The following is a 20,279-nucleotide window of genomic DNA, read 5'->3' as shown; positions in this document are numbered from 1 at the left end:
CTCGAGGTATGTAGAAAAAAAACATTTAAAGCTTTATCTATGACCGAATCGCTGATTCCTCTCTGAATCAGCACTGAATCTTCAGATTCGGCCAAATTGATTCGGGACAGTGATCCAAATCAACGAATCAAATCACTGTCCCTGATTCAGGCTGAATCAGGATCCAAATCGAATATGGCCTGTTTCATGCACCCCTTTTTAATCATGGATTTTGGACTTTTAATCAGAGAATTTTCTTTTTTAAAATCAGGGAGAACCAGGATCCCCACTCATAAGATTTCTTTTGGTCTGATCTTCCAATTTGTCTAGGTCTCTCTGAATCCTAGCCCTACTCTCCAGTACACCTACTATCCCCCACAATTTGTGTCATCTGCAAACTTGCTGACGGTGCACTCCATCCCGTCTTCCAAGTTGTTAATGAAGATATTGAGCAACACAGGCAAATGGATTCCTTTAGAACCTGCTTCTAGGTTTTTCTAGTGACTGAGGTGAGGCTGACTTGTCTGTAGTTCCTCTGATCCTCCTTTATCCCTTCCTTAAGGTTGCGCATTATACTTGCCCTTTTCCCATCATCCAAGAATTCTGATTGCCACGAGTTTTCAGAGAGAGATAAGGGTCAGCAGCTCTACAATCACATAGGCCAATTACATCAGCACCCTCAGGTAATCCTGTCTGGCTGCATGGACTTGTACATGTCCAGCTTTTCCAAACAGTCCCTAACCTGTTCTTTCACCATTCTCAGCAGCTCACCTCCTCCCCAAACTGTGCTGCCAGACGTAATAGTCTGGGAGCTGACCATACCTGTGAAAAATAAGATAAAGAAGTCATTGAGTACTTCAGTTTTTTCTGCATCATCTGTCACTCGGTTGTCTCTGCTATTCAGTAAGGGACCAACACTTTTCCTGATCTTCCTCTTGTTACTGACATACTTGTAGAAACTTTTCTTGTTACCCTTCATGTCCCTTGCTACCTACAACTCCAATTGCGCTTTGGCCTTCCTGTTTTCATCACGGCATGCCTGTATAATGCTGCTCCTCCTTAGTTGTTTGTCCAAGTTTCCACTTCTTGTAAGCTTTTTTTGTATTTTAGCTCACTGAAGAGTTCCCTGCAAAGCCAAGCTGGTCTTCTGCCATACATGCTAATGGTCCTGCATATTGGGATTGTTCATTTGTTCCTGCACCCTTAGTAAGGTTTTTTTAAAAAAAAACAACTCACTCTCTTGGACTCCTTTCCCCATCAGACTGGCCTCCCAGGGGATCCCGCCCATCAGTTTCCTTAGTGAACTGAAATCTACTTTTCTGAAGGTTAGTATCTTTACTCTATTGCTCGCCTTCCTTCCTTTTCTCAGGATCCTGAATTCAATCATGTCATGGTCACTGCTGCCCAAGTTGCCTTCAACTTCTACATTCCCCACCAATTCTTCCCTGTTCATAAGCAGCAGGTTTGAGAAGAGTATCAAAGATCAAAGTCTTTGATTTCAGATGCTGATGGCAAAAGGTCAAGTGACAAAAGGTCAGAAGCTAACACAACAAACTCTGTAATTTATGCCTCTGTATTAACAGTATTGCATATACACACCCCTGTCTGTGCCTCATTTCAAATTACTTGAGCTTCTCATACTTGAGAGAGAAACTGGCCTTGACAGTTCAGCACAAAAGATAAAGTACCTATAGTAACGAGATTAGCTGACTTTAGTAAAGTTGTAAAATTAAATATGCTATGCGTGCCATCCTGTGACCAAACAGAACCAGTAACACCCAAGTAAAAATAACCCCCCTTTTTTATGAAACCTGAGCAAACAAAGAAAGCACAAGTGCCAACTCATTAATTATTTATGATTGGCGTATAGTAATTGGTCAGCTGTGTCAAATAAAACTTTGAAAGAACTTCCGCCCAAAGCAGACAGCAGAGAACCATGTATACACTCAAGAAGAACAGATCATGCATCTCTCCGCCTATGTTATCTTTCTGGCGTATCTCATCTTATCGGTCCATTTATCTCTCTATCTTTGGCGTTATCTTTCTTATCAAGAGCTCTTAGTAATCTGCAGATTGCAACAGCTTATATGAATTGCTCGGAAGCAACTGACTTACCCACCCTGTAAATGCTGGGTAACATGGTATCTGCATGCTGTAACTAAATCAATCAGCTCCTCTGCCTACGCTCCAGCACATCAGAAGCGTAAGTAAAATAAATCTTTTGTGAAACCATCACGCTGTGTTTAAATCATACTGACTCCTGCTCACCATTATCACCCACCTGCCTGGTCATAAATCCCCCTCCTCGCACCAAGCCGGTCGTGCCGACCCAGGCTCGCCGGTCAAGGGTGCACCGGCGTTAGGGGCGCAACAAAGAGCGTGGCCCCTAGTTGGCCTCTCCAGCACTCACACCAGGAAATTGTCCCAACACTTTCCAAAAACTTCCTGGATTGCCTGTGCACTGCTGTATTGCCCTCCCAGCAGATGTCAGGGTGACTGAGGTCCCCTGTGAGAACCAGGTCCTGCGATCTGGAAATTTTCACTAGCAGTCTGAAGAAAACTTTATCCACCTCATCCTCTTGGTCTATTGCAGACCCCACCACAACATCACCCTCGTTGCTGTCCCCTCTGACCCTCACCCAGAGACTCTCGACAGGGCTATCTCCAGTTTCATACTGGAGCTCTGAGCAATCATACAGCCCTTTTACATAAAGCGCAACTCCTTCTCCTTTTCTCCCCTACCTGTCCTTCCCAAACAGTTTATATCCAACCTTGACAGTGCTCCAGTCATGTGAGCTCCCATCACATCTCTGTTATTCCAGTCACATCATAGTTCTGTGACTGTGCAAGGACTTCCAGTTCTTCCTGCTTGTTTCCCAGGCTCTGTGCATTCATGTACAGACATTGGAGGTAATTAGTCAACTGCCTGACTTTCTCAGAAAAAATGTGCCATCCTAGTTGTTTTAACTAAATACTAACACATTTCTAGGCTGACTTATTTAAGTTAGCTTTGGTGGATCTACAGCAGTGGTTTGCAACTTTTTTTGTGCCAGGACCTATTTGTAAACATCAGTGGCCAGTCCCGACCTAGTGCCCCTCACTCCCGACCAGCTGCCTCCAGTTCCCCCGTGTGTGTGTGTGTGTGTGTGTAAGTGTGTGTGTGTTCTCCTTCATTTCATGAGAATCCATTTTTTAAGTTTCTTTGCAACCCTTTCATATATTCTTGCGACCCACTTTTGGGTTACAGCCCACAGGTGGAGAAACACTGATCTACAGGACTGGCAAGCAATATTGTGGATTGCTGTGTATAATCAGCATGGTTCAAAACCGTAAATATTACTTAAGGTGGGCGTCTACAGAGGAGGGCACTGAACCTGCATTTCAAGGAAGCTGTATATGGTCAGGCAGAAACCAAAAGCTACATACCTTATATCCAACTTCTGGTAAGACAGACTTGTCCCAGTGGTCTGGAATGTTCTTCCACTCTCCTGAATGCTGATTCCCACTGTATGAGATATTTAAGAGAGTCTTAATATTTTCTGGAGAGCATTGGACTATAAGGTTTTGCCAAGTTTAGGACACAACAAATATAAAGGATAAGCCAGTATATCCCAAGACTTCAGAACTGCATCTTCAGTTCACTTGAACAATATGGCCCATCAAAAGCACCATAAATCAAGAGAGACAAAGTTCCAAGTTTGCAAAGTGCTTAAAACGCACCTCACTTTTGACCAACAGGACTACTCACATGCTTATAGGTAGGGATGTAATTAAGCACTTTGCTAAATTGGGATCAGAGTAAATAAAATGACAGAAGAGAGACTAGTGCCAATTTACACTACAAACTAATTTTGTCTGAGAAAACAAGTGATTTCTCTAATTTTGTTAGAGAAAACTCCTATGCTCATGAAGGCATCTGTATCAACCACCTCAGAGCAGAGTAACTATAGGTACCTGATTTTTTTCTTTTCAACCTCTTGTGGAGAGATGAATTTTGGTCTCCTGCAAATCTCTCTCTCCGTCTTGTAGCGAAGGTTTTTCTGGACCATGTCTGAAAACAGTACAGGAAGCAAATTACCTCCTCAGCAGTCACACAGAGACAAAAGTATGCACTGGGCCTCCCTACCAAGATAGCCAAAAGGTACTGAGCTCTACTCTTACTGTGTGTGGAGAAGACACTGTAGCAGCACAGGGCAGACTACACCAGGGTCTGCCTTGTGGATCAGGCAGGATTCCAATTTCAGTTTGTTCAGTTTATTCTTAAAACTGCGATGGACTTGATGCATAGTATTTTATTTTCCAGGACTATGAAGAGACTGGATGTGCTATAGGTTTCACCTCTGAAGCATCCCTAACTCATTGTGCTACTGGGGCTCACCTAGAACGACCACTGATAATCAGTTATATTTTCCATGTTTAGAATTCTGCCATTCTGTTAAAACTGTCAAAGGTGTCAACGGTGAGGTATACTTTGTCCCCTTAGAAAACTCTGCATAGTCACTAACTGCACCAATAGGTTGCTGAACAGCCAGCACTGAGCCTCGCTGAGCTTTAAGACTTACTGACTAATAAAAGTGTAAGCTCATTTTTGGACAGAAAGTTAGCCACATTTTTGCATAAGTAGAATATAGTGCGTGTGAAGACTGTCTGTAGTTTAAAAATAAGAAAGAATGAAACTGAAGGAACAACCCTCACTTGTTAATATTTTTTAAGCACGGCAAATAATTAATCTGTACAGGTGATGCTTACAAGAATGAAGATACTTCCTTGATCAATTGTTTTAAAGAAAAACCTGCTGTGTTCATCCCAAGCTCCCTAACAGTAAATTAACTTTTAAAACAGAATTGAGAGACTATGACCTCTTTTCAAAATAAAAAGAAAGAAAGGAGAAATTTAAATCATATTTATCCCAGGATTTTCCTAGTTTACTTTATTATGGGCTTATTTCTCTGCCTCCACTCCCTGATTGATTGATGGTCTGCTTCTGAGAGACCTATAAGCTTTATAATAAAACATAAATCCCTCCCCAACCCCTCAGTGCAAGAGATATTAGACCAGAAGTAGTATGGCTGGGACATAGATGTCCAAGCAATTCTGTCCAGTCTGTTATAACAGTGCCTAAAATCAGAACATGCCTAAAGGTTGTCTTATGCCAGGGCCAAACCAATTCTATGGACTGTCCTCTCTATAGGAAACTTCTTTCTCTGTGCCTGACTTTATGCTAAGCCAGCAGATATAAACCTGCCCTCTGGTGCTGATATAGATGTAGGGTTTGTCAGTCACCCTGTTAATCAGCTATTCTTCTCTACAATAATACTAGTTATTACTAGTATGAATTGACAAGTGGATACAATATTCCCCACCAAGCTTTAAAGTGTGATAAGGCCCCTCATTCAGAGTGAGAGGTACTATGGAGAAAAATCCACAGGATCTAAGCCTAGGGAATTAGATCAGTGTGAACTTTATGTTGCATTTAAAAACCCACAACTCAGGAAGGGGGGGCGGGAATTTAGGATTATATTATGTCTTCAGAGAAAGATGTGAATCTGTGCTCTTGAGAAACTGAGCTCCAATACAACTTCCAGAAGGAAAATGGGTGTACAGAATGAAGTGTGCTCCCTTGCTGGCTGTTCTGCTAATGTTGGCAGCAGAGATTCAAGACAAATGCTGACCCTGATGGGTCTGAGTAGAGGGGCCAACTGATCAGGCCAGGTGTCTCACCCTGCTCCTCCATTAGCAGATCTGGGAAAGAGGTCAGAGAGGTGGAAAAGGGGACATTTCTCTTTGAATAGGTGAACACCTCAGAAGTACTCCTTCAAACTCCAATATGGTTAACTCATGATTTCAGTCTTCCCACATAGGCAGAGATATACCAGAAGAATCTACAGAAAAAAATTATATTCCAGATACTTTGAGTTAAAAAGCAGCACTTCAGTTGCTTAGGGACAGCTACTGGAAATTAAAGCAGCCCTTGGATCCTGGACTCTATTTTCAGTTAAGAAGTAGAGATAGGACAAACAAGCTTGACAATGTAAGCCTAGGTTCTTGGTGGGGAAGGGTAGCTATCTCACTGTAAAAATGACATTTGTGATGTTAGCAAAGAGAAAGCCCTGTGAAAGAGATTAATCAGTGCCAGCCTATTTAATAGCAATTTAGTAGACACCAAAGCAATGTGCCAGAGTCCTCCATAAGTTTCTGAGGGTGGTAATCTCAGCGATACTACTTTTACCAAGTTGGCTGGCATTGTAAAATCTAGCACCGGAGGTTTTTAAAATGATCTCTTTTGTTAGAATAGGAGTGCCAGTTTCTCCCTAGTGAGAAACTCTGACTGCATGGCCTTTAATGCATACCCTTTTCCTTTTACTATTGCACATCTTGCATTTCCTGAAGTAATACACTTTCAGACTTGAAACATACTTGAGAGGAAGTATAAAACCCAACGTACCTTTAAAATTGATCTCATATTCGTGCTTCCCAGCTTTGAACTGCAGTACTGTTGGAGACTCTTTGGCTAGGTAAGCTTTCTCCAGGTCACTGCTACATACAGTAGCAGCTGCATGATCAACATCCTGCCAGGTCAGAATCAAAGAAGAAAAGATTTTGCTGATTGTTCTAAAAATGAGCAAGTTAAAAAATATTGCGTTGTGGTTTTGGTGCATACAGACCGACATACTAGCAACTGGCCTTTAAGTAAACCAGAAAAACAAAGAAACTACCAGGCATGCAGGGAAACATTTCCCATATTCTAAAATGGGGCAGATGATAAGGTGGAAATAAAGTGTTGTTGAAACCTGGAACTTTAAATAACAAATCAAGAAAGGACAAAGGTTAAAATTTCCAGCAGTGAATATAGGTGGAAGCACCTGTGGTACCTTATTTCATACAACTCACTGAACAGATATCAGTAATAATTTTCAATCAATAATGAGCATTCTTATCTTTAAGATGATTAACCTAAATTAACTGACTCTATTCTATTAACCTCTCTCTGTCTCCTACTACTAATTATCTAAGCCTAAGTGTCAGTCTCAGACTACTAAATGAAAACAGCAGCAACTCCACATTTATAGTCCATGTAGCTTCCAGTAGGCCCCACAACTCTAAAGCAATGGTGAAGGAAGTTATGTTTCGTTACCATACTTACTTGTTTTCCATATTCAAGCCACAGGCCATATTCATCCTTCCAGTACCACACCCACTCTGTTGTAAGAATGTAATGAGGGGGTTTGGTCACAGATGATTCTGTGGAGAGGCGTCTAATTTTTCTAGAGTCACAGGTCATAGTCTGAAATTTTATGAGCGCTGACACAGAGCTACTTACAGGAGTGCTGCATGAAAACCAGAGAATAAGTCAAGGGTTAAAAATGTTTTGCACCAGTCAGATGAACATACTTGCAACTTTTCCAGAATGTGGTTTGTAAATCAGCAGCTTTTACTGTCCAACAGTAAAGCACAAATTAGAATTCCCACAGCAACCTCAATTCACATTCCCACAACATGTGTGTATTGTATTTTGCATTACAATATGTATCTTAAACATCAATACCATATGCAATAATTATATTTAAGGGATCATGGCAGCAGTTGCTCTTGATAAAATAAAACAGGCATAACATAAAATAAATGCTATGTAAACTTTCTTATTACACATACATACCCCAACCTAATTTAAATTATGAATAGAAATTCTCCCACTATCTTAGCCTGTCAATCATTCTCAAGTAGGGACTATACTATGTTGGCTGTGCATGTGTATTGGGTGTGGTATTGCCATATGAATAATGGCCAAGAACCTCAGAACTCATTAACTTCAAAAAAAGAAAATAAAAAGAATTCAAGAAAGCAGGCTTTGAATAATTTTTGACCCAACATAAAAAAATGGTTATTTAAAAGCTTTTCTAGTATTCTTTGGAATTTCCACCACTCATTTTCTACTAGATATAGACATGTAACAGAACACATCATTCTCCTCAAAAGCTTTTATCATTTGAGCAAAGAGAATCTTTCGGAAGTCAAGACTAGCAGTCTTTACATACTCTCTTCAGGCCATGGCTTATCAGAAGACAAGACCATTGCAAACACATAAACATGTCTCAGATTCTGTCCACTCTGCTGTTCTAAATATACATTGCCTTTCCACATCCCTTCCCTTTACAAAGGATCATAAAGAACCTCACCTTCAGCTAATGTGCAGGACAACTTTAGTCAGACTGATAGGGGGCTACTGTATGCAGGAGTGGCAGAGAACTATGCTTGGCACCCTTAAGGGCCACCACTGTATGGAAAAGGTGTCATCTGCTCATCACACACTGTCACCTTCTTACGACAGTCCCCCTTAAGAGTACCTAGCAGAGTCGTCTGCTGTCATGGTTGCAGCTCACACAAGGAAGGGACACAATGGCTGGGTCACCCAGATAATCACCATCCCGCACTCCCTGGGGTTCTTGCCAGGCAGCTCCACTGGCGTGGAAGGCAGGAATTAATCCTTCTTCATGAAGGTATAAGATCAGGAGCTTTGTTTCAGGCTGAGGCTTCCAGACCCCGGGCTCCACTGCAGGAAGCAGGGAGCAAGAAAGCCTTGGATCATCAGCTCTGGTGCAGTCTATGCAGCAAGTTACCACTGGAGCCACAGAGCAGGTAGACACCCTGCAAGTTACCACTGGAGCCACAGAGCAGGTAGACACCCTGCAAGGCGAGCTGGCAGAAAGATCTATTTGAACCCTTCCTCTGTTTCATTTGAAACTATTCAAAAAGAGTAATGAAACATTTTGGATCTTACAAATTAGAATGTTTCAACCAAACAAAAGTACAGAACTGTCAGAAAATATGCATGCGGCCACCCACTTTTTTCTTCACCTCATCTCTCAACAAATTAGGAAAATGTGGATTATGAATGCCTAATACCAGAGATGCCTGGATCTACAGTTTTGGCTCTGCATTTCAGTGCTGTTTGACTTCAGAACTTCAATTCAGATCTGGCTTTTTAATAAGGTCCGGTTTCTATTTAAACCTGTAATCAATTTCCAATAACTAAAAATATATGTCTTGATATGTATTGATATGGAATTTTAGGCTGAGGACAACATGATCAGCCTTGGCCAAAATGATCTTTGGTACACAGGATATTTTTATTTCAGTATGTTTAGTAGATTTAACCCTTCAGGTCCTTTACTTGGTAATTTGATTCCCCAGTAGGATTTTGTAAAGGCAATAGCAGTTCAAGGACCTTTTCTGTAATTCATCAACTTATATACAGGAAAAAATTTTCCTAAAATTGAATTGGAAAGCATGGGGTTGACTTATAATTGGAACAATACTTTATTGGTATGAGTTTCCCCCAGTACCTTCTTGGAATGACATAAGTAATTCCAAAAATTTTGAAGCAGATATTTCTCTCCTTTCCAGTTGCTCTTTATGTTCCTCAGCTTTCTTTTGCTCACTGCTCCTCACACTGTATCTTACTTATCATGATGACTCAGTGAAATGAGAGAAAAGCCACACATTATTCCCAGACTCAGAACAACGGGACAGAAGATATAGCCATAAAGGGCATCCTTACACATGCTCTGGGTGGCAGGGGTGTGTTTTAATTAGAGTGGCTCTCAGGAGCCACTCAAAATGCCTGCACCATCTTGTGTATTTTGCATCCCACACTTCCAAATGGTAATGGGGGTGCTTTAGCTAACACTAGCTTTAGTTAAATCCTCCTTCCCCTCCCCACCATTTTGAAACATGGGGATGCTGAAAACATGTGATACTGAGGCTGCTGGAGTATTCTAATTAGAACTCAATCTCTTATTTCATTGAGTCATAGTAAATAGGATACTGTGTGAGGAATGGTGACCAAGAGAAAGCCGAGGAACAAAGAGCAACTGACTCAATTAATCAAGACTGGTTCAATGCATTCTAATTAGAATGTGCAATCAGAACTCAAATTGATCTAAAATACACATAACATTTTGTTTTGACTAAGTCAATTTCATCAACATGTTACCATCCATTTCTATTAATATTTCAGACTATTTATGATAGCAGCACTAGGTGTTGCAACTTCTTGTGCAATAGCTCAGAGGAAAGAATGCTGAGTTAACAGATTAATTCTATAAAGTAGCCCATAGGGTCCAACTTGGAATCCAAAGCCAGATCTTACACTAGTGTAAATCCATGTAAACAAGTCAAAAGAACTAGGTTGAATGAAACAATTTAGGCAGTAGCTTCAGGAGAGCTATGTTAACTTATGCTATACAGGTCAAAGCCCTTGACTATCATATTAGAAGGTCAGGCTCAAACATTAGTAAACTGCTAATAGTTTATACCTGTTATTACGAGGGTCACAATATGCCTCTTCGATCTTTTCCATATCCTTTAAGTCCTTCCACTCAGCACCATCACAGATCTGCCATCGATATGGCAAATGAAAATGTTCTCTGATACACTTATCTGAAAAGGTAAAATAAAAGAACTGAATTAGATCTATGGCACAAAGAAACTGATTTTTTGGGTTAATTTATCTTAATCTAGTTCTGTTGAAGATGCTAGCTATACAGCCATGGAAAGTGTCCACCCATGGAATACAGACAGCAGAAGTGAAAGCTTCCCTGGATGACTTTAACAAAATTATTAAGCTTTACCTGAGGCTACCTCTTTGGAAGAAATAATTTGTTTCTAGACCCATTAGGTTCTTTCCTTGTGTATCACAGCTGCTACTAATGTTGCAGTTTGGGGCTTTTTTGTTTTGTTTTTTAAAGTTAGGACAATTATTTACCATTAATTGAAATAACTATAATAACCACATAATAAACAAAACAGTTTCTCCTCACCTCCTTCCCCAGTAAAGATTACACTGAAATCAGTCTGGTGGCCTAGTATTTTCCAGACATAGACAGTGGACAAGTGGACAAGTTCTAGATATCTAGGCCTCCTCTCAGTCTCCAAGCAGGTGCTACTGAGAAAGCAGAACTCCATTTTGGGAAAGGAGCACGGGAGTAAGTATGATGGGTGCTCGCTGAGAAGCTTCAAAGACCTCATGGGCTTGAAAGTGCCCAGAAAAATGGGAACGATTTGGTAAGAAGTATGGTGGTTGCAATGTGAGTATTCTGTGAGCGAGGCAGATCTCATACAAAGAGCTGCCAATATGCTCAGCTCTTCAGCTAAAATGAATGTCCTTCAGAGGCAAGGATGAAAGCAAAAGAAATCCATATATCTATACACCTATGTGTATGTATAGTTCAATATGGTTTTCATTCTAAAGGAAAAGGTAGAGGACCCAGAAGAGCAGCTAAAGTCAAAGAAGCTACACTGCACAGATCATAGAAAGAGATACCATCAAATTAAGACTAGTGCTTGGAGAAAACACACAGCAACAAAAAAGGGATGGAGATACTCCACGCAGATAGCAGGAACAGCTACTGATTGTATCTGAGGTCCATTTAGTCCAGCATCCAGTCTCCAATACTGGCTAACACAACAGGCTTTGGAAGAAGCTCCTCGCAAATGCAGATGTGAGATAGTATTTCCCATTCTTTGTTAGGACAGAGGAAGACAAGAGGTCACATGCACAAGAGCTCAAAATTAGACTTCACTGGAAATTTGTACAAAACCATCACACTTCAGGGTTTGTGTTTCAAAATCATGATTACTATGGACATTCTTGTTAGCCAATATCCCTTTCCGAATTATGCTGAATTCTTAGCTTCAGGTGACTTCTTGTGGCAACAAGTTGCTTTTTCATACAATATGTATTAGACTGTGTGTTTCCCATTAGCAATTTTGCCACCTTTTAGTTTCATTCAGCATTCCTTGGTTCACAAGTTATAAGTAGGGATCTGGGTTTTCTGTTCACCATGATAAAACATGGTTTTTCTCATTTTAAGGAGAAAATATGCAGGAAACAGTGGGTTTCCCCTTGCAGGCTGGCAGAGTTCAACCCAGGCAGTGCAAGGGCCTTGGGCACTGGGGCTGGAATGCACAGTTGCAGAGCCCAGGGAGGGAGTGGGATGGGGCTGTGGACAGCTTGTCCAGGGGGTGGGGGTGGGGGGGGCAGGGCTGGCTCCCTACTGTTGCACGCACTGCCTGGGGAGGACATGGGGGTTACATGCCCCCCCAGATCTGTGTGCAGGGCAAGGGTGGGCTGCCTACTGTGAACTTGGGCTCCCTGCCCTGCTGCCCTCCCCACAGGCCTCCACAACCCAGAAGGTGGGACCCAGCAAAGCCGGGTGGGACAGGGAAGCTCAAGGCTGCCAGGAGCCCAATGCTGCCATGGCTAGGTGCCCCCTGCCTGCCTGCCTGGCAGCAGTGGGGGTGGCAGTATGGAGGGCACCTCACCATGGCACCCAGCCCCACTCTGCCCTGCCACATAGGGTCCTGCCCGCTGGGCCACAGAGACCCCAGGGGGAGGGCAGGAGGGAGGAGAGCCAAAGCCCACCCTACACGCAAATTGGGGGCACGTGCCCCCCCACACCCCATCCCAGGAGTGCTTGCAGTGGCAGGGAGCCAACCCCCCCTGCCCAAGCCCACAGTCCACATCTGCACCACTCCTATGTGCTCCGCTCCAGCCATGCCATCCATGAGGGAGAGGAAGCCAGGCTCCACGCTCCGCCACAACAGCTGCCACATCCTGTGGGCAACACCCGGGGCTCAGGATGTGGGTCCCTGGCTCCATAGCCCCGCCAGCTGGAGGGCCCCTCCAGCAGGGCTAGGGGAGGGGGGAGTGGGGAAGGGGGCTGTGGAATTGGCAGGGTACCAGCATATCAGGGCTGCTCAACACCATAAAGCAGTAAGGGGGTACAGCCATAGCTAGACCTTTGTCCTGGTGAGCAAAGGGGGCAGGGGGAGCTCTTATTTTCCATGATAAAAAACCCAAAATCACATGGCAAAATTTGTAGGTATTTAGGATTTATTATAAATTTTATTTTATTATAGGTACACTGTAGGTTTCCAAATTGCTTTAAAATTGAAAATATATACATTAGTGTCATTTCATTTTAATTGCAGAAAATACAGATTTTGGGGGGTTTTAAATCAGAGAATTTACTATTTTTAAACAGAGAAAACTAGGATCCCAGGCAAGCCAGAAGTTCCCCATCTACTTTCCCAAGAACATTTGTTATTTTATTACACTCCTTACTAGGAAAAGGAAAAATGGAAGCTACGAGACTCACCAGCATCATGACTTACCTAGGAAACTACAACTTCCCCTTATGTGATATAAGCAGATCTCTTCCAATTTTTCGTTGTTATTTGGAATCGTGGATACCTCATTCAGACTGTCACCTTTCACTACAAAAGGAAAAACAGAGTTGCTCTTTTATAAATGGCTTTTGTAGGTTTAGTTTTGACAAATGCTCCCAAAAAGCACAACTATGGTTAAAAGACAAACAAAGAAAGGCTTTGTAACTAAAGAGCTCTGAGCACCAAAGTATAAGCTGCCTCTGTACACATAATCAAAGACACAATTACAATAGTTATCCTCTAACAAGGTCATAACACAGAGTTCAGATGGAACTTTAAGTGGCATAAACTAGCTATAGACTTTGTTGTCTTGTCCAAGCGATTAGGCAGTTTAAAAGAGGTCCCCCATCTTTTTTGGAGTCCCAATTTGGCCTAAGCTGCATCTTAGACTATCTAAGAAGCCAGAGGTGCAACAGCCAGAGGCTGCATATGGGGACAGCAGGGGCTGAGCCAGTTGTGGCAGCTCCACAGGCAGCAGGAGCAGTTGCTGTTCTTACACCCCACTAACAGGTCATATTCCATTATTCATTATCTTGGAGTTTGGCCTCTGTGTGCCTGTGTAGTTTCTTGAATTCAATTTGTAGCTGTACTGCAATAATTAAATAACCAAAAAGAGAGTTAAAAATAAGGCAGACAGGGTAAATCACTTTACACAGTAAGTCAACGGAGGAGCTGGAAATAGAACCTAGGAATCCTGCCTCCACCCCCTGGACAACACTTTGGATCAGCTTAGAAGTCACAAGTCAGGCTGACTTGGCTTAATAACATGAGAAACAGATATCACTCAAATTGCTACTGCAGAGCAGCAACCTTGTTGTTTCCAGACACTCTAGGGCAGTGGAGGCCAACCATTTTGTTTTGGGAAGCATGTCACAAATTAACTCCACACCCAAGTGCCACTCCAGTTCCCTTCTCCTGCCCAACCTGCTACTTTGCTTTCTACCCTGTGCTTCTTGCCTGATCTCCTGCTCTGCCTTCTGCTTCCTGCTCTACCCACAACTGCTGTCTTTCTTCTCTCCCAACCTGCTACATGCCACACACAGAGGCAGCCTGTGCTATTTGCCTTGCCTATATTGCAGGTTGGCCACACCTCCTCTAAAGGAAGGTGGCCTAAACAGCTATTCACCCAGAAATCTGTTAACCCAGAGTCTATAGCAAGGGTGGTAAATTATTTGAGTCTGAGAGCCACTTAGAGAGTTTCGGCAAGCTGTCGCAGGCTGGGTCAGCATATCCACCCACCTGCAACAGCTCACCAAAAGTGGCTCTGCTTCATGCTTGGCCAGGTGGCAGCCACGGGTGAGCAAGCAGGGAGTGGCATCCAGGAGCAAGATGGGCAAGTAGGACCAAGACAGTGCAGAGCCAGGGCCTGGGGCAGAGCCATGATACACTCCCTACTACCCGAGGCAGGAGCTGGTTCCGCGGGAAGAGGCATGTAGGGAGCAAGCTGCAGCTCTGCCCTGGGCACATGGGGAGCTGCCTCAATGAGCAGGACAGGCAGGTAGGGCCAAGATCTTGAGGCAGGAACTATGTGGGGCTGGAGCCAGGGCCCGGGCACAGCAGTCATCTGCTCCCTGCACACAGCTGCCCACAGAACTGTCACTCATCTGGCCCCAGCCCACAACCAGCTCTGCCACAGGCCCCAACCCCATGTTCTCACCAGCCCAGCACGGCCAGAGCATCACGACATGCAACCCTGGCCCCAGCCCCTGGTCACCCGTCGCCCCATCTCGTGGCCCAGCTGCGGGGCCTGCCTGCACGGGTCCCATCCCCAGCAACGGGTGCAGACTGGATGAGCTGGAGTGCCCACACAGCAGGGCTGGGTCCGGCAGCCAGAAGGAGCCAGTGAAGCCAGGGCTGCTGGGAAGTCCAGCTCCTGTACTGCCCCAGCCCTGCTGTGTGCTCAGGGGCAGCGAGACTGGCTGAACGCACCATAGTCCAGGCTGCCCCCCACACCAGGGCCACATGGGACCAAGGGACCTTCTGCAGGCTGGATAAAATCCCTTGGCAGCCTGTATTTTGCCCACCACCATCTACAGTTTGGAACCCGTGTCATTTAAAGAATACATGAGAGAGCTGGACAGGAGGAAAGGGACAGCTATATACTTTATTCTTCTATGTGCTCTTTGATTACACTTAAAATATTTTAAAGACCTTCAGTGGAAACAAAATGAAAACAAACTGAAAGCTAATACCCTGCTCTCCATTGCTTCTCATGCTGAATACTCGTTAGATAAAGATGGAGAAACAGAATATTCAAAACCACACCAAGAAAAGCATTCCTTGTCTTTATGTTGGTCTCACCCCCTTCCTCCACTTTGCCCAAAGAACTACAGTGAATCTATTATCTAAATCTTACTTTTCTGCCTCATGGTTAAGAAAGCGTCTTGAATAATGTCAATTGCCTTTACCCTCAAAATGCCATTCAAACAACTGAATGGATTCTCTTTCTATATATACATACACACACACACATCTCATAGTGTGCATGTATGTGTACACACACATACACACACACTGGGTGAAATAAGACCCAGCCAAAAGAAAGAGCTAAATCTTAAACTTAGCTGCTTCTACATAGCAGAGATCTGAGCTAATGCTACGCTCGCTAGGTTGACTCTACTCCATTTTTTAAAAATAATACAAGTGTTCTACCTTTGGTTGGTGAAGAGTTGCCATTTTTGATGTCATACATGTTCCTGAAGATGGAGGGCAGTCTGTTAATCAGGTCTGAGGTCATTCCACGTTTCTCCAGTTTTTCATAACATTCTGGATTAAAAATGTCATGTGATCGTTTGCAGTTACTGCCGAATCTGCAGTCTCCCAGCAAATAGTGCTGGCAAATGTGAAGTTTGATACAGATTGTCTTAAAGTTACAAGACCCATGGGGTCCATCACCTCTGTTATAATGCGGACATATCTGGAGTTGGGAGGGAGGGAAAAAAAGGGATATCAGTTTCAGCAAAAGTAGTGTATTTTGATCACTTCTTTTTAAATAAAAGGACAATTTGCCTTTGATAAAAACACACATGAATTTCTAAAATCTAGATTATCTTCAATAAAAGTTAGACTATTAGTTTCTTTTGAAAAATCTTTTCTAAGTGGAGGTTTCAGTACTTTAGACATATATTATGGATATGAAAAGAATGCTTTCTAAAAGACAATACAAAAGTTGTGTTGTATACTGGTATGAAAATGCTGCTGTGTTTACATTAGAGCATTTAAAGATCATTCAAGATCTGTCAAACCAGTCTGTCGGTAGCACTAGTTGTTTTCAAGAAATTATTTGTATGTTCAATAGGGCTGTGTGAAGCTTGGTCCCCAGTTCGATTCGGCAGAGATTCAGCCCAATTTGGTGACCGAATCTAAGGACTCTTGAATCTCTCTGAATTGAATCAGAACCCTCCGAACTGATTCAGAAACATTTCGGAAAGATTTGGTGATTCGGACACAGATACAGCTTTAAATATTTTTTCTACATACCTCAAGGTACCAGACAGCTGTGATGCTTGGGCGGATGGTGCATCTCACAGGAGCTCAGGAGGCTCCACAGCACACTTGGCAGGAGAGCTGGAAGTGGACCAGAAGCACTTCCAGTCCACTTCCATGTCCACCAGGGACTGCGCAGAGGGATCCCTCGTGACCCCCCCAGCTCAGCAACTGGTGCCTCCTGGGTCATGCTCCCTGACAGACCCAGAAGTGAACCAAAAGTACTCTTGGTCCACTTCCGGGTTTGCCACCAAGCACATGGAGGGCACTCCCATGATCCTGTGGGACGCTCCATGCGCCCCAGCATCGCAGCGTTCACAAGCCACGCTGGTACCTCAAGGTACGTAGAAAAAACACGTAAAGCTGTGCCTGTGGCCAAATCGCTGATTCTCCAAAACAGCATCGAATCTTCAGATTTGGATTCGGCCGAATCAAATCAGGGACAGTGATCCGAATCAATTAATTGACTCACTGTCCCCGATTCAGGCCAAATGCAAATTGAATAGGGCCCGCTTCACACACCTCTAATGTTCACTGGATTTGGGTCTTAGAAGAGCTACCAAATAATGAAATCACAATACTAATACTTCAAACTTTATTGCCCCAAAATTCTGTCAGCACTTTGTAATCTGAACTGCAATCGGTCGCTGATTTAAGAAATTGAAATAGTAGAGGTCAATGAAGATATCCAAAAACAAGAGTTATGAGGGAGGTATGTAAATTGAAGGCCCTCATCACACGCATGCCTACACATGCTTAACTTCATGAACTTGAGTAATCTCATTGACTTTACTGAAATTATTCAGAGTAGGTGAAGATAAGTTCACACAAGAATGTACATGGGCTCAAGCTGTTTATTACTTTCCTCATCACCGGCTGTAGCTGTACGATATCTGAATTTAGCCAGCTCTAGAAAAGAGCAAATGCTAAAATCAGATGAGCACTGAGGTCCAGTCCAACTTTATGATTCAGTGCTACTACTCCTTTTGTGACACACACTGTAAAGGAAGCAGCAAATTCTGCAGTAGTGCTCACCTCAGGTAAAAGTGAAGGATCATTCTGAAGCAGAAGTTGGCATAGTTCACGATCATTTAAGCACTGAAGTCCATGGTGTTTCAGAACAGGTAAGTTATGCTCCGATCGTAGGTTATGAATAAATTTGCATTCTTTCCTACATGTTTAAGAAGCCAGACACATAAGAAAGTGAACTGAATCAGCATATTTTCACTAGAGGAGATACATTAGATTGAACAATTTATACTGCATGCAAAACTAACTAGTCTCAGAGAAAAATTACTCAAAGGATCATTACCATACCATTTCCAATTTACTGCCATAATTACTGAACAACTCATTGGCATTATTACAGCATGCCAACAATAGTGCTTATAAATACCAGATCACCTGGTAATTATATTCACTTAATAGAGAAGGAGCAAGAATAACAGTCCACATTTCCAAATCACCCATTGACATTATAGTCCTAAACTTGAGCAGTATGAAATACTCAAAATCTGTATGGAATTTCCTGAGTGCCTCATACAAATAAACAATCCTGGTGGTTCTGCATGTTTGCAGTCTATTATCGGTGTCCTGAGCACACCGGCATGTGCCTGATGCCTGCTCCAACATGTTCGATTTAGAACACATCCCAGCAGACTTGATTAATCGAGCCTGCTGGAGCACGCTAATTAGCACACTCCAGCAGCTTCAGCCTCACATGTATTCAGCCTCCCCACACTTCAAAATGGTGGCAGGGGCACTTTAGCTAAAGCTCATTCACTGAGTTTTAATTAAAGTGCCCCCACCACCATACTGAAGTGCAGGATACTGACTACACGAGATGCTCCTGAGAGCTGCTCTAACTAATGCACCACCCCTCGCCCCCCACTCCAGAGCACATGTAAAGATGCCCAAGGTGACTGCATAATTGAAGATTACTTTTAAATTGTGACATGTTTGCACTGGAGATTTTAAGTTGTTTTTGTTGCGCTTTAACCAAGCCTCTAGTCCTCAGACAATTTTACTGTGCTAGTAGCATTTTTTCCTATCTAGGTTGAATCCTGCAAACACGCACATACTTTATTGTGTTGTTAGTATGAGGAATTAGAAATACCTTTTGAGTATTCAGAAGTAAACACATATTAAGATTGTATTCTGCTCCACTCCGTATAATTTTCTCACCCAGAAGACATTATGTAAATGGAGTGCAGTCAGACAAACTCCCCAACACGCACATATTTGCAGTCCATAAGAGACAAGTTTAAGGAGAGGAGCACATGGCAAAGTTGGTGTTATCTCCCCAAACTCTGTCCACACAGCATTCTCATGCTCCTCACCTTGCGTATATAAAACTTGCTCTCCCTACTGATCTGTCTGAAATGCTACCTTACTTCCTTCCCCTCCGCAACTAATAGGTGAACAGTGAATGATCTAGGCAGAGATCCACAGACTGGATCCAGCTCATGATCCAGTCTGTGTTTTACTAATGGCATGCTGATCCCTCTTGGATTAGATATGTGATTTAAGCCACAGAGTATGAATGTGAATCCAGCCCGCATTCCACGTTGGAGGCCAACCCCCTGCTGCAGGCATATTGTGGAGGGCTCTGTAGGATTCCAGCTCAAAGCAAAGGGCTCTTCCCTCCCCCGCTCCACTGCAGCCTCTGCTCACTGTTTGCTTGCTGCTGACTCCACCACTCAGCACTGTCTTTGACCACAGTTTTCAGTGACACAGTTTTCAGAAGCTGTATGAGGGGGGTGAGATCACAGTCCTCCACACAGAGCTGGGATGCAGCAAAGGACTGACAGCCTACCTAGGAAAAGGTAGCCACCTCCTGACCTATGCGGAGCATAAATTAAGACAGAGCAGAGGTCAGCAAGGTTTTACAGTGGCAGGCCAGATCAATCTAGCTTGGATCCATGGCAAACCAGTGCTTCCGCCCTGCCACTGTTGCCCTCACCACCTCTCCTCCGTCCCTTGACTGGTGCAAGTGGAGCCCCCCAGCTCCACAGGCCAGATCCAATGGCTCTGTGGTTTGGATACTGCTGATTCATTGAACAGAGTAACAGGTTTGAAGGAAAACATCTCTCCACGAGGCAAACAACACATAAGACCTCTAACAAAAGTGGTCAAGAAGGGAAGAGTACCCATGTATTTGTTGGGGGTGGGGAACAACTTACAACTTAACCCCAAAAAACAAGGAAATCATTTTTCAAAGTCAATCATCCCATCTACACTTCATTCTAGGTCCTTTACTCAACTACATCCCTTTCTCTGGTAGGCTACCTTCTCTGAAGGCTTCACCTTCATCTTAACTAAAAATCAGACATAAACCTGGCTGTTGGTTATTTATTTATGGATTCTTTGTTGCAGTTTCTACATAAAAATGCTAATATTAGATTGCCCACAGATACCACCTCTTCCCACTGCTTTAAAAATATATTACAGAAAAGACACACACCATATTATGGCCACCATTCACAGTTAGTCTATAGATTGCACATGCATATGAAGCAGGCAGAAAGTGATCTGCTAAAGCCACAACCACCAGTGTAAATCAAGCCATGTGAATAAACCAGTGA

At 43.2% G+C, this 20,279-nt stretch overlaps 1 protein-coding gene across 1 annotated transcript in view; it reads right to left on the bottom strand.

Annotated features, from left to right (window-relative positions):
- LOC149866281 (protein mono-ADP-ribosyltransferase PARP12-like) overlaps positions 1–20,279 on the bottom strand; it is a 37,677-nt gene that overhangs the window by 13,424 nt on the left and 3,974 nt on the right. The window contains exons 2-9 of the mRNA XM_090043251.1: positions 17,731–17,866; positions 15,862–16,126; positions 13,156–13,257; positions 10,296–10,419; positions 7,124–7,307; positions 6,425–6,548; positions 3,934–4,030; positions 3,406–3,484 (exon numbers count right to left, since the gene is read on the bottom strand). Of these exons, the coding sequence (XP_089899377.1) occupies positions 3,406–3,484; positions 3,934–4,030; positions 6,425–6,548; positions 7,124–7,307; positions 10,296–10,419; positions 13,156–13,257; positions 15,862–16,126; positions 17,731–17,866 (1,111 nt within the window). The remainder of the gene's footprint in view (positions 1–3,405; positions 3,485–3,933; positions 4,031–6,424; positions 6,549–7,123; positions 7,308–10,295; positions 10,420–13,155; positions 13,258–15,861; positions 16,127–17,730; positions 17,867–20,279) is intronic.

The sequence above is a fragment of the Crocodylus siamensis genome, chromosome 4, assembly GCF_052110815.1.
Source record: "Crocodylus siamensis isolate JL-2025a chromosome 4, ASM5211081v1, whole genome shotgun sequence".
In the NCBI taxonomy this organism is placed as follows: Eukaryota; Metazoa; Chordata; order Crocodylia; family Crocodylidae; genus Crocodylus; species Crocodylus siamensis.
This window is presented reverse-complemented; position numbering and strand designations above follow the sequence as displayed.